At 41.4% G+C, this 16,341-nt stretch overlaps 2 protein-coding genes across 2 annotated transcripts in view; one reads left to right on the top strand and one right to left on the bottom strand.

The window, feature by feature from the left end:
• pllp (plasmolipin) overlaps nucleotides 1-696 on the bottom strand; it is a 40,967-nt gene extending 40,271 nt beyond the window's left edge. Inside the window, exon 1 of the mRNA XM_034176947.1 lies at nucleotides 210-696. Coding sequence (XP_034032838.1) covers nucleotides 210-368 — 159 coding nt within the window. The 5' untranslated portion in view covers nucleotides 369-696. The remainder of the gene's footprint in view (nucleotides 1-209) is intronic.
• Nucleotides 697-6,659: 5,963 nt separating this feature from the next.
• tgm2l (transglutaminase 2, like) overlaps nucleotides 6,660-16,341 on the top strand; it is a 44,115-nt gene continuing 34,433 nt past the window's right edge. Inside the window, exon 1 of the mRNA XM_034176950.1 lies at nucleotides 6,660-6,774. Within this exon, the coding sequence (XP_034032841.1) occupies nucleotides 6,759-6,774 (16 nt within the window). The 5' untranslated portion in view covers nucleotides 6,660-6,758. The remainder of the gene's footprint in view (nucleotides 6,775-16,341) is intronic.

Below are 16,341 nucleotides of genomic sequence, written 5' to 3' on the forward strand. Positions count from 1 at the left end.
CACAATTGTTTGGCTGTTAGAGTCTCCTGAAAATCATATCAACTGGAAAGTCTTAAAAAGTGACAATCAATGTAATAAATCTGGTTATAATCCAGAATTAATAACTGCCGCTCAGTATGTCACTCATCACATGGCAGGTGAAACCAGAAGAGACTTGAACTGATAAATAGCATCAAACAGAAATGTTCTTGATGACTTTGGAGACTCACTATTTCAGCGACCATGAGGATGGCTGGGATGCTTCGGAGAAAAGACACGTCCACCTTGTTGGTGATGTTAAAGAAGAGTCTTCGGAGGCTTTTGTCCTCTTCTTGAGAGCTTTGGGGGGAGCTGGTTTCGGTGGTGACTTTGGATGGGAAGTCTGCCATGATGACATGGATTGTGTGGTTCTGCGGTCCTGGGGTAGAATTTACTTTGTTAAAGTCTGTCTCATGCAGGAGGTCTGCTGCTGTCGCTCTTCAGAAAGCACCAGAGATGAAGGATCGGTAACTTTTGACTCCACTGAGAGCAGTTAAACGTCCTTTTAAAAAGTTTGATGATGTCCAAAATATTATAAATAAATAAATAAAAGACAGAAAAAAACACATCAGGATAACTTTTTAAAGTACAAACAAAATGTACAAAGGAGAGAGCTTTGCAGTGAAAAGCTCCAGGTGCAGCTCTCCAGCAGTTGGTCCGTGCACCTGTACTGACAGGTGGCTGATGGCGACTGCACGTTGACTCTCTCGCTCCCTGTGTCTCACCTGGTACCTCCCAGATGGCTGCCAGAGGCTGAGCTGTCCTGTTTGCCAGAGTGATCATTAGCATATTTAAAAAGTGGGAGGAGGAAGGAGAGAGACTAGAAAAATGGTCTGTTGATGCCCTCTTGATATTTTTTCTTTGTCAAATTCATTTCCAGAGCAGATGTAGCTGCTGTCCTTTAGATTTTACTTAGTTTAATAATTACTGCATGGGCAGCACGGTGGATTAGTGGTTAGGACTGTTGCCTCACAGCAAGAACGTCGTGGGTTCAATTCCCGTGGCCTTTCTGTGTGGAGTTTGCATGTTCTCCCCGTGTTTGCGTGGGTTTCCTCTGGGTGCTCCGGTTTCCTCCCACATCCAAAGACATGCGGGTTAGGTGGATTGGAATCTTTAAAATTGTCTGTAGGTGTGTGTGTGGGTGTGAATGTGTTTGTTTGTCTGTTTGTGGCCCTGCGACAGACTGGCGTCCTGTCCTGGGTGTACCCCACCTCGCACTCTATGACTGCTGGGATAGGCTCCAGTCCCCCCGCGACCCTTAATTAGACTAAGCAGTAGAAAATGAATGAATGAATGAATGAATAATTACTGCTATTTGGGCTGAGATGTTTGTGGTAAAGTTTGAACTCTTCTGCTCTGGTTCAACACTGACAGCACAATTCAATGAGGAAACACAGATATACGTCAGCTTGATGGGAAGTCACTAAAGACATTATGCAACTACACTACTTCAACATAAGAGGGGCGATTGAGAAATTTTGATCCTGACCCAGAAAAAAGTAAGCTGTGGTTTTCCAGCTTTTGCCTTCTGATAAACCAACGTTTATCAACATTGCACCCAGTGAGTCAAACCTTCACTCAAACCTATGTGTGAAGATTTTTGTGACTGTGAGTGACAAAACTGCTGTGAGTGAGAATCCTAAGCTATTTTGTGTGAAATGTGTGAGTGTATCATTATGTATGTATCAGGTATGTGTACATGTGGCTGTGTGCCTCTGCCTGCAATTGTTGGGACGTTGTGCAAATTGTAAATAAAAACAGAATACAATGATTTGCAAATCCTCTTCAACCTAAATTCAATTGAATACACCAAAAAGACAAGATATTTAATGTTCAAACTGATAAACTTTATTGCTTTTGTGCAAATATTTGCTAATTTTGAAATGGATGCCTGCAACATGTTTCAAAAAAGCTGGAACAGTGGTATGTTTACCACTGTGTTACATCACATTTCCTTCTAACAACACTCAATAAGCATTTGGGAACTGAGGACACTAATTGTTGAAGCTTTGTAGGTGGAATTCTTTCCCATTCTTGCTTGATGTACAACTTCAGTTGTTCAACAGTCCGGGGTCTCCGTTGTCGTATTTTGCGCTTCATAATGGGCCACACATTTTCAATGGGCGACAGGTCTGGACTGTAGGCAGGCCAGTCTAGTACCTGCACTCTTTTACTACGAAGCCACGCTGTTGTAACACGTGCAGAATGTGGCTTGTCTAAACACAAAAAAAAGGAGGCTCTTTAAATTTATTCTGAAGAGAAGGGTCATGTGCAGTAAGAGGCCAGTATTTCATAACTGTATTTTTAATCACATGAGCTGAAGGAGTATACATAGTAATACATGAAACAGAGAATTTCTTATCTTTTATCACACTCTTTTTAACAGGTCAGATAGAGGTGTAGAAAGAGTTAAATTATATACACTCTATAGGGTAGCCCGTAGCCATGAAATGTTGTTTCATGTCCACAGCATTCTCAATAAAATCCTCTGTAGAATAACAAGGTAAATAATGGTCATTTATAGACAGATATTGAGCTGGGGTGGTGGCTAAGTGGTTAATGTGCTTAGTTGCAGTGTGGAAGATTCTTGGTTCAAACCCCACCTCAATTTTTTCATGTAATGTGGAGTTGCATCAGGAAGGGCCTCTGGTGTGAAACTTCTGCCAAATCAACATGCAGATCCACCTTGGATTTGCTGTGGTGACCCTGAGTGAAAGCAAGGGAGCAGCCGAAGGGATTTACTATAGACAAAATGTTCATAGTAATATAGGGTAGAAATTTGAGGACACTCAGACTCACAAGAACAAGAGTATTGCCTAATTTTCTTCTAGCTAATTTTAACTTCCTGAAAATTAAGCTCTGGGAAGAGTGTAACCTAAGTGAATCATTGCCTGTTCATAGGGGGTGGTAGTGTTGGGAAAGTGTAGTGACACGGACCCACAACAGGGGGCGCAAATGAACGGCCAATAGATGAGCCAAAAAGTAACAATTTAATGTTGTGAAATGTGCACAACGAATATACAGACAATCTCAGAATATAATTACAGTCAATCCACAAAGGTGACGTGTGGGCAGGCTCGAGGATAGAAGACGTCTGTCCTGAGAAGAGCCGGAACCACACGATTTCCGCCGCCACAGAACCTGGTGAATACTGGAGGCGCCAAGTCCCGAATTCCCAGGTGATCACCGTCCCCGACTGTCGGATCTGGTACTGCTGGCGAGAACAAAGACAGTCAAGTGTGGGTGTGTGTACACCCAGTAACAACAACGGTGGGAATGCCACCTCCACCTCTCACTCAGAATGCTGATGTATTTACAGTAGTCCCTCAGAGGAAAAGAGTGCCGTCCTGCACTCACTCAGCCTCCACAGGAAGAGGGACCGGTACTCCTGCAAACACTCACAATATACAGCTTAAGATAAACACAAATGGCTGATGATATTACCTCCAATGAAGTATGATATCTCGGCGATGAGGTGGAGATGACGTCTGGGTTTTATGGAGTGAGATGATGAAGAATGAGTGACAGCTGTCAGGAAGTAATGAGTAACAGCTGTCACTCCCGGCTGTGTCCGTGGCGGCAGCGCCCTCTCGTGCCTGAAGCCCGCACTTCAGGCAGGGCGCCCTCTGGTGGTGGGCCAGCAGTACCTCCTCTTCTGGCGGCCCACACAACAGGTAGTAGCTGAAAGTTCAATACTGAAGGTCAAAGACAGTTCATGCTTAGATTGTGGTTGCATTATCACTTCTCTCCTATGTGGATGTCAGCATGCTGTCATTGAATTACTGGATATGACGTCTGTAATCCAAAATGTTGGCCGTTTGGTCCATGCTTATTTTTGGTCTTTGTATTCAAATGGTCTCAAGCAGTACACCGGATCCCAAATTGGTCCTAGGCCCAAGTGCAGACCCTCTAGCAATTTCTTTGGGACCTTTAAGATTGAGGGATGCTTAGAAAAGTTGTTGTAATCATAGCGTAGCAGGAAAGGTGTTGTGTGGGCCGCTGAAGAGGAGGTACTGCTGGCCCACCACCACAAGATGGCGCCCTGCTTGAAGTGCGGGCTTCAAGCACGAGAGGGCGTCGGAGCGACCGGGAGTGACAGCTGTCACTCATCATCCATACCAGCTGTCACTCATCCACTACTCAACACCATCACCATAAAGGCCGGACTGCAACTCCACCTCCCCGCCGAGAAATCAGCTACCATTCAGGTAACTTCTCTGCTGACTTACATTGAGTAATAATCTGAACTTCTTTGCAGCCGTTTTCCTGTGGTGTGTCCTTATCTGTGGGATTGGCGTTTGGTGTGGACTGCGACGGCTTCGCCTCACACCCCAAACCAGTTAAGTGGTTAAACAGGAGCTGCACGAGTGTGTGATTGGAGATGGAGGTGCTCCCTCCTAACTAAACACAGACTGTGGGATTACTGAGTGTGCGAACTCACACTCATCAGTACTGTTTCTGTTCTCTGCCAGCAGTACCGGGTCTGACTGCTGAAGACAGTGGCCACCTGGGGCGCAGGGCTTGGCGGCTCCGGTGTTCTTCAGATCCGTTGGTGGTGGCAGCTGTGTGGGATCCGGCTCTTCTCTCGCCAGACGTCTTCTATCGTCGAGCCTGCCCACACGTCACCTTGTGTATAATTGACGTTCCACCATATTGTTATTGTCTGTACTTCGTTGTGCGATTCACAACATTAAATTGCTACTTTTTGGCTTATCCATTGTCCGTTCATTACCGCCCCCTGTTGTGGGTCCGTGTCACAACACTTTCACAACAAAAGGAGTGGTTGGGGATGTCGATATCTTTGCAGGGGAATGAAGTCTTTTGGGCCTTGGCGCGTTCTGTCTTACTGTACAATATGTTTGTGAGTCCAAGGATCCAATGAGGATTCTTGGGTACCACTGGAATGATTTTGTCATAATGAGTGGTTACTTAGACTAAGATGAGAAGAATCACATGAGGGAGTGATCCAGCCTTTAGGTGCCTTACCATTGAGGACTTCATTGGCTGAAGAAGAAGAAGAAAAAGAAGAAGAGAATGCCCATGTTTAACCTCATTGCAGCGTTTATAGGGTTACCTATAAAGGGTGAGAGGGTGAGATGGACTGGTTGTCTACCTGGATGGTTTCCATCAAAGACCCAACAAGGTTCTCTAATGCAGCAGATGCAACAGCACATATGACCAACTCATCAACTCAACTCAACTTTATTTATAAAGCACTTTAAAATCAGCTGCAGCTGAAACAAAGTGCTGTACACGAAGAGACATATAAAAGGTAACAAACCACAAAGAACAAATAAAACAAAAAACAAATAAAAACAGTTAAAACAGCCAAAACAGATCGAGAATATCATTCTGGGTTAAAAGCCAGTACATAAAAGTGGGTTTTAAGATTGGTTTTAAAAACAGAAAGTGAAGAGGTCTGCCTGATGTGGAGCGGTAACTCATTCCACATCTTTGGAGCCACAACAGAAAAAGCTCGGTCCTCTCTGAGCATACGCTTGCACCTTGACACCTCCAGGAGGCGCTGATCAGCTGACCAAAGGTGGCGAGCAGGGGCGTAACAATGAAGCAGCTCGGAGAGGTAGGGCGGGGCAAGGCCATTTAAAGATTTAAAAACAAATAAAAGAATCATAAAATGAATTCTAAAATGCACAGGCAGCCAGTGGAGGGAGGCCAGGATAGGTGTAATGTGCTTCCTCTTACGTGCACCAGTTAGCAGACGGGCAGCAGCATTCTGAACTAGCTGGAGACGTGCAAGGGAGGACTGGCTAATTCCATAATAAAGTGCATTACAGTAATCCAGCCGGGAGGTAATAAAAGCATGGATTGCTGTTTCAAAGTGCTGATGTGCAAGAAAAGGCTTAACCTTAGCAAGATGCCTTAAGTGAAAGAAACTCGATCTGACTACTGCACTGATTTGGTGGTCCAGTTTAAAATCGTTGTCTCATACTTCCAGAACCTAAAACTGGGAAGGGTTAGCAGCAGGAGGGGCAAAATTTTTCAGCAAAACTTTGAAGTACATGAACCTCAGAGCGGAATGAACAAAGATGACAACAGGAAACATATACAGAGTGCTGAGGGTGGTTACCAACATTCCTTAGAAACCAGTAGTGATGCATAGTTAAAATGGTCAGTTACTTCTCACTCACGTTATACAAGTTATCAATATTAAATATTTATGTAAATTCAAGATACTTGCTATGAACTCTGTCAGTATGTGGTGGTTGCGCTGTTGTGAGTTTATATATATATATATCGAGAATGTGTGAAATTTTGACTCGGTGCAATGTTGAAAAATGTTGGTTTCTCAGAATGCAAAAGATGGAGAACCATGGACTACAACACTTTTTATTGTCAGGCTCAAAACTTCTCAGTCACCCCTCGTAGTCTGTTTTGGGGAGATGTTTTTCAGCAACTAGTGTGTTCATCACACCAGAGCGACTCTAAGTTGACTATCACTGCCGTAAAATCACACTGGGACTTGAGCTGCCGACACATGCTGTCATCTGACCTTTAGTTTCATTTCACTTTTATCAGCTGCTTCAACAAATATCTCACAAATCCACAGAGAGACCTACAGCTTTTTAGTCGGTGATATCAGAGGTCAGTAAGGGTGGGGACGGGGTGTGGGTGACTATACTGGCTGGTTTTGTGCTACATATAAAAAGAGGGCTGCGGTGGATATCAGGCATGGAAAAGAAGCAAGATATTAACAAAGTAAAACTCAAACTTGGACTGCAATGGCCAACCACAAAGGTAAGTGACATTAATCTCTCTATGTCACTTATTCACTCACTTCATATGGTAGAAAATAACACAAACCATATATTTAAGTGATAAATGATGCTCCTTAAAAAAAAAAAAAAAAAAAACTTAGTGGCTCAATTAAAAAAAAAAAAAGTAACAATTTGCTGAGTAATTCCAACTTGCCTGTAAATGCCAGGAGATATTTATAGTAAAACTAAGTAATGTTTTGTATAGCATTTAAATATTTCAGCACAACAAGTAAGTTGAACCAACTTAATTTGAATTAAAAGTTTTGATGTTAAGTGGTCAACTTAGATCATTTATATTATTCCAACCTGACTATTTTACTTACATTCTACTCAGAAATGTTAATGCAAATTATTGCAAATGGAAATAATTTATTTCACTTCAGTGAGAGTAAATAGTCATGCTTTTGTGCTTGTGTGACCCTGAATGATGTCCAGTCCATGTAATATACACAATCTCAGTATCCCACTGTGTGCTCTCCTACCATCCTCATCAATGCTTTTGTCTTTGGTGTAGTCTTCGCCATTATTAATGTTAGATAATAGTACTTGTACTATTATCTAATATTAATAATTATCTAAACTATTAAACTATTATCTAATATCTAATCCACAACAATAAGGACTAGGATGACCCTGACATTCTTGGGATAATTCAGGGGTCTCCAGTGACCTCGCCTCCCCCTGTCTCTCTTATCCCGCGTGTCTGTTGATTTGAAAGAAGGTTTTGACCAGTTATTTAAATTTAAACACAATTACCCTGAGGGCTAAACCACCACTCAGAGATTTATTAAACAGAATTTAAATGTCACAGAATTTAACAGAATTCAGGTTTTACAGAATGAGTGAGATAGATCTGATCATACCCAGACGTTCTGAGGGTCCCAGGAGCTGAGAGCTTCCAACCAGGCTTCTGGTGTTCCAGCAAGCTCTCAGCAAAGAGAAACCTCGAACAGTGGGCTGGACTCTGTTTTTATACTCCTCTGTCTTCCTATGCTAGTACAATGATTCATTCTAATTTGAGGTGATGTCCTTCATCTGAGTGGTCTTCATCCCTGTGCTTCGTGGCATTGGTCCTGCCCACGTGTGCCGTGGAGTCTTCTTGTTTTCGCTTTCTCCTAAAGTGACACCTGTGCCTAAACTGATAGGAAATTGTTTTGGGCAGAAAACTGCTAACTGAAAGACTGTCAGCAAGTCTCATCACCACGGTTATACCACAAGAATATTAGCACATCTCAAAATTGCACAATATTCTAACAAGCAAGTCTAATCATACCGGTGTATCAAGTTTAGTCTCCTTATCTTGCTGTGTGGTCAATACTGGCATCTTGTTCCATATGCTGTTTGCAACATGTGGATATTTCTCAATGTATCTTTCAGGACCTCACTGAAAAAGGGACACATCACATTTACAACACTTTGAAAATGATTATATAAGTAAAATATTTATAACAACATGCTAAGAAACTAATGCAAAAGCAAATATAATAATAAACATAGCATACCTTTAATATGGTACACAATACACAGTTTAAAAGCATTCAAACATATATTTCAAAAGTATTTGAACATATAGATATCACATAATTTACCTTAGCTATTGATTACATGTTTAATAAGCATTGATCAATATTGATCACTATGCACATATGGGTAATATATCCTTCAACAACAACAACAACAGGCTCTATTAATATATAAATGATCACTTCCAAACATTAGAACACACTCATAAATGTAACAATATATTCTTGGCTCAATAAAAGATAAAACATAATATGATGATTCTGAAGGGGGAAAAAGCACAAATGGTTAAAGCATATTTAAGCACATTTAGGATATATTCCTTCAATTTTCACCCAAATGATTGGCCTCTGGCTAATCTAGTTACCAGGGCAAGTGTTAGAAACATTTTCAAACTCCAGTAATTTTAGGATTCAGGCCAGTCTCAGTTCAAAGATTTAATTGTGCAGCAATGCAGCAAATTGACAACAATGGTGCATGACAGTATTTTGCTCAGAAGACATTAATACGTGGACCTGCAGGAGTTATCGTTACTGATAAGATCGCACCAGGGAGTCCGCTCACGACTGGTCTCCAGGCATCCCGGGTTCTTCCATTCCTTCTATGGTGATCATCCTACAGGGCCAGTCAGAAAAACACACGTGCACATTCCAGAGTAATATTCCCCAGATGTAACATGCTGTGGTAAAACACATCTGGTCATAAATACATTTTAAAACAGCAGTTCTTTTTCATCCTTATACACATAGTCTAACTAAAACAACATGTGATCTCTTACAAAACGGTCACAATAAAAAGCATCTTCAAAAGATATAAGAAATGAAAGAAATATCAGATACAATAAATGACTTTTTTTTAAAGGGCAAATAATAGTACATTTGATAATTGATAAAAAGTAAACAATAAAGAATATAAATTTTTCCAACAGCAAGGTTAAAAAAAATCAAATTCTTTAATTTTGACCTTTGCCAAGGGAAATTTGGGAGTGAGGCTTCATTGGCATACCAACTTTGGTAGAAATCAGCAAAAAGCCCTGGGAGGAGTATTCTGACCAACAGGCAGACATGAACCTGACCCTAGCGACTGACCTCGTTGGGCAATTCCTCAACCCAATCCAATATGGGTGCCACTTTTAGTGCAAATCAGAGAGGAAAAAGTAAAGTTTTGATATTTGATAACAATGACCTTGATTCCAATGAGTGACCTTTGGATAATTTGACATTGTTGAGACAATTCTAAAACCATTTCCATATGTTGGGCCAGGTTTGGTGCAAATCAGAGTGAAAAATTTAAATTTTGCCCATTAACCCCAAATACCTTGGTCATACTGACCTTTGATATTTCTTTCTCACCTGAGCCACATTTGGTGGACATTGACCCCACTGACCTTGACCTTTGCAAAAAAAAAAAAAAAAGTTTTAGACTAGTTCTGGGATTGATTGATTGTTTGGTAGAAATCACCTATAAGGACCTGGGAGCAGAAGGGGAACAAACTGATGAATGTTGCTCAAATTATAGTATAATTTCAGTTACTGTGGAGAACAGAATAAACAGAGCAAATATTACAGTGCAACAGTCTGATGTGATACTTATGGGCATGATATGCTCACATTGTGCCACTTCACTGCATATCCCATATTTTAAAAAGGAACATTATTAGTTGTCAGTTTTTTTATACAAGCTGCATTGGCTTCAGTGCCTTCAGGATCCTGCTATTCGCAACAAGGCTTCATAAATCACATGCAAACAAAAAAGACATGTGGCTGCCCAAACAAGCCCAGATGTGTCCCACTGTACCAACATTCCTATTTAAACTAAAATCTAAAAGAATCCCTGCAAATTATCATTCTAAAAGAAGTCAATATGGCACAGAATGCAAAATTTCAAAGTTGATTATGCATATAAATATAAATAAATAATAATAATATATAATATATATAAAGATATATAAATCAAGTGGGTCTAAAATAATCATGATGTATATGACCCCTTTAATAGCCAGATGAGGGAGTGGAATGATTTTATGAAATATTACACAAAAAGTCTCCAATAAAGGACGAAGGAAAAGGGTAGAGAGAAAGAAATGACAGAATAAGACGGGTGTTAAACAGGATTCAGTAGTTGATGTTTTGATCTTGATGTGTCAGTCTGACTCAGAGGGCACAGTAACCCAGACAGCCAAGCTCTCAGGCAGAATAACATCCAGTTATACAAGTACGTCCTGACAGAAATATATACTTTTACATTCTTTTCCCACAGCTCTCACTCTCTGGTGTCCATATTACAAACTTTACAGACAATGATGAGGTCTGTGAAAAATGTGCTGCTGTGTGCTTTAACATTTAGGTGCGATATGATTCATTCTAATTCCTGCAACAAATACAAAGCACTTTTCACATAACTGCCAAATAAGTTGATGTTTCTACATCAAAATTCAAATAATCTCTCTATTACTTTATTTATGGATAACCCACAAACAGAGCAGTTGTGCTTCAGTATAGTTGCTCGAGGCCTAGGGTGACCACAGCAAGGGTCTGCCATTAAAGCTCCCGTGTGCAGGATTTAGGGGCATTTATTAGCAGAAATGGAACATAGCATTCAAAACAATCTGTTCATTAGTGGATAAATTACCTGCAGCAACAGATCAACATGTTTTCATGATCTTAGAATGAACCTTTCATATTTACATGGGCGTGAGCCCCATCATGGAAGCGGTCATGTTGCAGTGCCATGTTGATACAGTAGCCCCAAAGGGACATAAGAGCATTGAACTACAACCCCTGGCAAAAATTATGGAATCACCGGCCTCGGGATTTTCATTCAGTTGTTTAATTTTGTAGAAAAAAAGCAGATCACAGACATGACACAAAACTAAAGTCATTTCAAATGGCAACTTTCTGGCTTTAAGAAACACTATAAGAAATCAGGAAAAAAAATTGTGGCAGTCAGTAACGGTTACTTTTTTAGACCAAGCAGAGGGAAAAAAATATGGAATCACTCAATTCTGAGGAAAAAATTATGGAATCATGAATCAAATCAATTTTATTTCTATAGCGCCAAATCACAACAAACAGTTGCCCCAAGGCGCTTTATATTGTAAGGCAAAAGCCATACAATAATTACAGAAAAACCCCAACGGTCCAAACGACCCCCTTAGAGCAAGCACTTGGCGAGAGTGGGAAGGGAAAAACTCCCTTTTAACAGGAAGAAACCTCCAGCAGAACCAGGCTCAGGGAGGGGCAGTCTTCTGCTGGGACTGGTTGGGGCTGAGGGGAGAGAATTAGGAAAAAGACATGCTGTGGAAGAGAGCAGAGATCAATCACTAATGATTAAATGCAGAGTGGTGCATACAGAGCAAAAGAGAAAGAAACACTTAGTGCATCATGGGAACCCCCCAGCAGTCTAAGTCTATAGCAGCATAACTAAGGGATGGTTCAGAGTCACCTGATCCAGCCCTAACTATAAGCTTTAGCAAAAAGGAAAGTTTTAAGCCTAATCTTAAAAGTAGAGAGGGTGTCTGTCTCCCTGATCCGAATTGGGAGCTGGTTCCACAGGAGAGGAGCCTGAAAGCTGAAGGCTCTGCCTCCCATTCTACTCTTAAAAACCCTAGGAACTACAAGTAAGCTTGCAGTCTGAGAGCGAAGCGCTCTATTGGGGTGATATGGTACTATGAGGATCCTAAGATAAGATGGGACCTGATTATTCAAAACCTTATAAGTAAGAAGAAGAATTTTAAATTCTATTCTAGAATTAAAAGGAAGCCAATGAAGAGAGGCCAATATGGGTGAAATATGCACTCTCCTTCTAGTCCCCATCAGTACTCTAGCTGCAGCATTTTGAATTAACTGAAGGCTTTTCAGGGAACTTGTTGTGAAAGTGTAGGAACACGGACCCACAACAGGGGGCGCAATGAACGGACAATGGAGAGAGTAAATAACAAGATTTACTACTGAAACAAGCACGAGTAATACAACAAACACAATTTGGGGTCGAATCCGCTGGTGTCGTGTGGGCAGGCTCGAAGGTAGGAGACGTCTGTCTCAGTCGAACCGGAACCACCCAGATCTCCTCTGCCACCGAACCCTGGAAATACTGGAACCGCCAAGTCCCGAATTCCCAGGTGGCCACTGCCTCCGCTCGTCGGATCCGGTACTGCTGGCAGGAGAGAGCAACAACACACAGGAGTGGATGAACGCACCCAGTAACAGAGAGGGGAGAAGCCGCCTCCACCTCTTGGCAAAGTATAGCAGGAAGGTGAGTACTTATCCAAAGAATGAGGTTTTCAGTAGTCACCAGTCCTGAAAAAGGTTTTAACAGTCTTAGCTGATGATGCAATGTATAACTGCAGAGAATACTACCTTGGTCTTAGGCGATATCTCGGCACTGAGGTGGAGACGCCGTCCTCCTGATATACCTCGGTGCTGAGTAGAACAGCTGTGTCTGGTGATGGGTGACAGCTGTCACCCAGGCTACTCCCATGATGCGGCAGCGCCCTCTGGTGCCTGGAGCCCGCACTCCAGGCAGGGCGCCCTCTGGTGGTGGTGGGCCAGCAGTACCTCCTCTTCAGCGGCCCACACAACAGAACTTTTAGGACAACCTGATAATAATGAATTACAGTAGTCCAGCCTAGAGGAGATAAATGCATGAATTAGTTTTTCAGCATCACTCTGAGACAAGACCTTTCTAATTTTAGAGATATTTGTTGTGTGTTGGGGGGTTTGGCTGGACATTTTGGTGTTGTTTTCTTTTCTTTGCTCTCCAGGTGGTATGCAAACTGGTTTTTTGTCTGTGGAGAAGGCGCTGGCAGAAGAGTCCTTCACCCTCATCAGCATGATTTGCAGCACCTGTGGATGATGCTCACGTGCAACCTTAAAGACTTTCAGCTGAAGCAGATAATGAGATGACGTTCTGCATTTAAGCCATGAGTGATTCGAGCAGAATTGCCGGGAACTCGACCTTGTGACGTTCGTTTGTGAGACGCTGAGGACCGCGTCTGGGTTTGACACATCGTGCCTGTGAAGGAGGACGGGTGAGGGACACATGCTGTCAGCACACATCAGAGGTGATTGATTGTCTGAATAAGTGTTAATAGTAATTTGGTATTTTGTTACGCAGTATATTTGAACATTGATGAGAATTGTGCAGCTCGCTTCTCACGGCCGTGGCGAGCGGACTGATGATCCTCCACCTGTTGTGAGAAGCTGCTCATTACATAAAGCTTAAATTCAGACCTGAATGTGTTGCTGATAGTGTGTGCCTTTGAAGGATATTAGTTGTAGCTGTTGACTTACCTCACCTCTTCTATCCTTCACAGAGTCAGTTTGTTGTTTGGCGGTGAATGTGAGTCCAGAAGCGCCGGGATTCGATCCCTTTGGGCGCTGGAGAGCGCGCCGTCCTTCACTCCGCCAGACAAACGCACTTTTATGTTGTACACTGAGTATTGCACAAGAGGGGAAAATAAAATTGTTTTGTTTTTTGGAACCGCTTTCTGGTTATTTAGCGCTGGGTTCAGTCAGACGCAGGTCCGCTCCTCAACCCGCGTCGGCACATAACAATACTGCGCAAATGCAAAAAAGCAGTCCTACATATTTGCTTAATATGCGCATTGAAGGACATATCCTGATCAAAAATGACTCCAAGATTTCTCACAGTATTACTAGAGGTCAAGATAATGCCATCCAGAGTAAGGATCTGGTTAGACACCATGTTTCTAAGATTTGTGGGGGGCCAAGTACAATAACTTCAGTTTTATCTGAATTTAAAAGCAGGAAATTAGAGGTCATCCATGTCTTTATGTCTGTAAGACATTCCTGCAGTTTAACTAATTGGTGTGTGTCCTCTGGCTTCATGGATAGATAAAATTTAAGCAATGCTTTCTAATAATACTGCCTAAGGGAAGCATGTATAAAGTGAATAAATCTGGTCCTAGCACAGAACCTTGTGGAACTCCATAATTAACCTTAGTCTGTGAAGAAGATTCCCCATTTACATGAACAAATTGTAATCTATTAGATAAATATGATTCAAACCACCGCAGTGCAGTGCCTTTAATACCTATGGCATGCTCTAATCTCTGTAATAAAATTTTATGGTCAACAGTATCAAAAGCAGCACTGAGGTCTAACAGAACAAGCACAGAGATGAGTCCACTGTCTGAGGCCATAAGAAGATAATTTGTAACCTTCACTAATGCTGTTTCTGTACTATGATGAATTCTAAAACCTGACTGAAACTCTTCAAATAGACCATTCCTCTGCAGATGATCAGTTAGCTGTTTTACAACTACCCTTTCAAGAATTTTTGAGAGAAAAGGAAGGTTAGAGATTGGCCTATAATTAGCTAAGATAGCTGGGTCAAGTGATGGCTTTTTAAGAAATGGTTTAACTACTGCCACCTTAAAAGCCTGTGGTACATAGCCAACTAATAAAGATAGATTGATCATATTTAAGATCGAAGCATTAATTAATGGTAGGGCTTCCTTGAGCAGCCTGGTAGGAATGGGGTCTAATAGACATGTTGATGGTGTGGAGGAAGTAACTAATGAAAATAACTCAGACAGAACAATCGGAGAGAAAGAGTCTAACCAAATACCAGCATTACTGAAAGCAGCCAAAGATAACGATATGTCTTTGGGATGGTTATGAGTATTTTTTTCTCTAATAGTTAAAATTTTATCAGCAAAGAAAGTCATGAAGTCATTACTAGTTAAAGTTAAAGGAATACTCGGCTCAATAGAGCTCTGACTCTTTGTCAGCCTGGCTACAGTGCTGAAAAGAAACCTGGGGTTGTTCTTATTTTCTTCAATTAGTGATGAGTAGTAAGATGTCCTAGCTTTACGGAGGGCTTTTTTATAGAGCAACAGACTCTTTTTCCAGGCTAAGTGAAGAGCTTCTAAATTAGTGAGATGCCATTTCCTCTCCAACTTACGGGTTATCTGCTTTAAGCTGCGACTTTGTGAGTTATACCACGGAGTCAGGCACTTCTGATTTAAGGCTCGCTTTTTCAGAGGAGCCACAGCATCCAAAGTTGTGCTCAATGAGGATGTAAAACTATTGACGAGATAATCTATCTCACTCACAGAGTTTACGTAGCTACTCTGCACTGTGTTGGTATATGGCATTGGAGAACATAACAAAGAAGGAATCATATCCTTAAACCTAGTTACAGCACTTTCCGAAAGACTTCTACTGTAATGAAACTTATTCCCCACTGCTGGGTAGTCCATTAAAGTAAATGTAAATGTTATTAAGAAATGATAAGACAGAAGGGGGTTTTCAGGGAATCCATAAGTCAGAACAAGATCTAAAGTATGATTAAAGTGGTGGGTGGACTCATTTACATTTTGAGCAAAGCCAATTGAGTCTAATAATAGATTAAATGCAGTGTTGAGGCTGTCATTCTCAGCATCTATGTGGATGTTAAAATCACCCACTATAATTATCTTATCTGAGCTAAGCACTAAGTCAGACAAAAGGTCTGAAAATTCACAGAGAAACTCACAGTAACGACCAGGTGGACGATAGATAACAACAAATAAAACTGTTTTTTGGGACTTCCAATTTGGATGGACGAGACTAAGAGTCAAGCTTTCAAATGAATTAAAGCGCTGTCTGGGTCTTTGATTAATTAATAAGCTGGAGTGGAAGATTGCTGCTAATCCTCCCCCTCGGCCCGTGCTACGAGCATTCTGACAGTTAGTGTGACTCGGGGGTGTTGACTCATTTAAACTAACATATTCATCCTGCTGTAACCAGGTTTCTGTAAGGCAGAATAAATCAATATGTTGATCAATTATTATATCATTTACTAACAGGGACATAGAAGAGAGAGACCTAATGTTTAATAAACCACATTTAACCGTTTTAGTCTGTGGTGCAGTTGAAGGTGCTATATTATTTTTTCTTTTTGAATTTTTATGCTTAAATAGATTTTTACTGGTTGTTGGTGGTCTGGGAGCAGGCACCGTCTCTACGGGGATGGGGTATTGGGGAGATAGCAGGGGGAGAGAAGCTGCAGAGAGGTGTGT

The sequence above is a fragment of the Thalassophryne amazonica genome, chromosome 8, assembly GCF_902500255.1.
Source record: "Thalassophryne amazonica chromosome 8, fThaAma1.1, whole genome shotgun sequence".
Lineage (NCBI taxonomy): Eukaryota > Metazoa > Chordata > Actinopteri > Batrachoidiformes > Batrachoididae > Thalassophryne > Thalassophryne amazonica.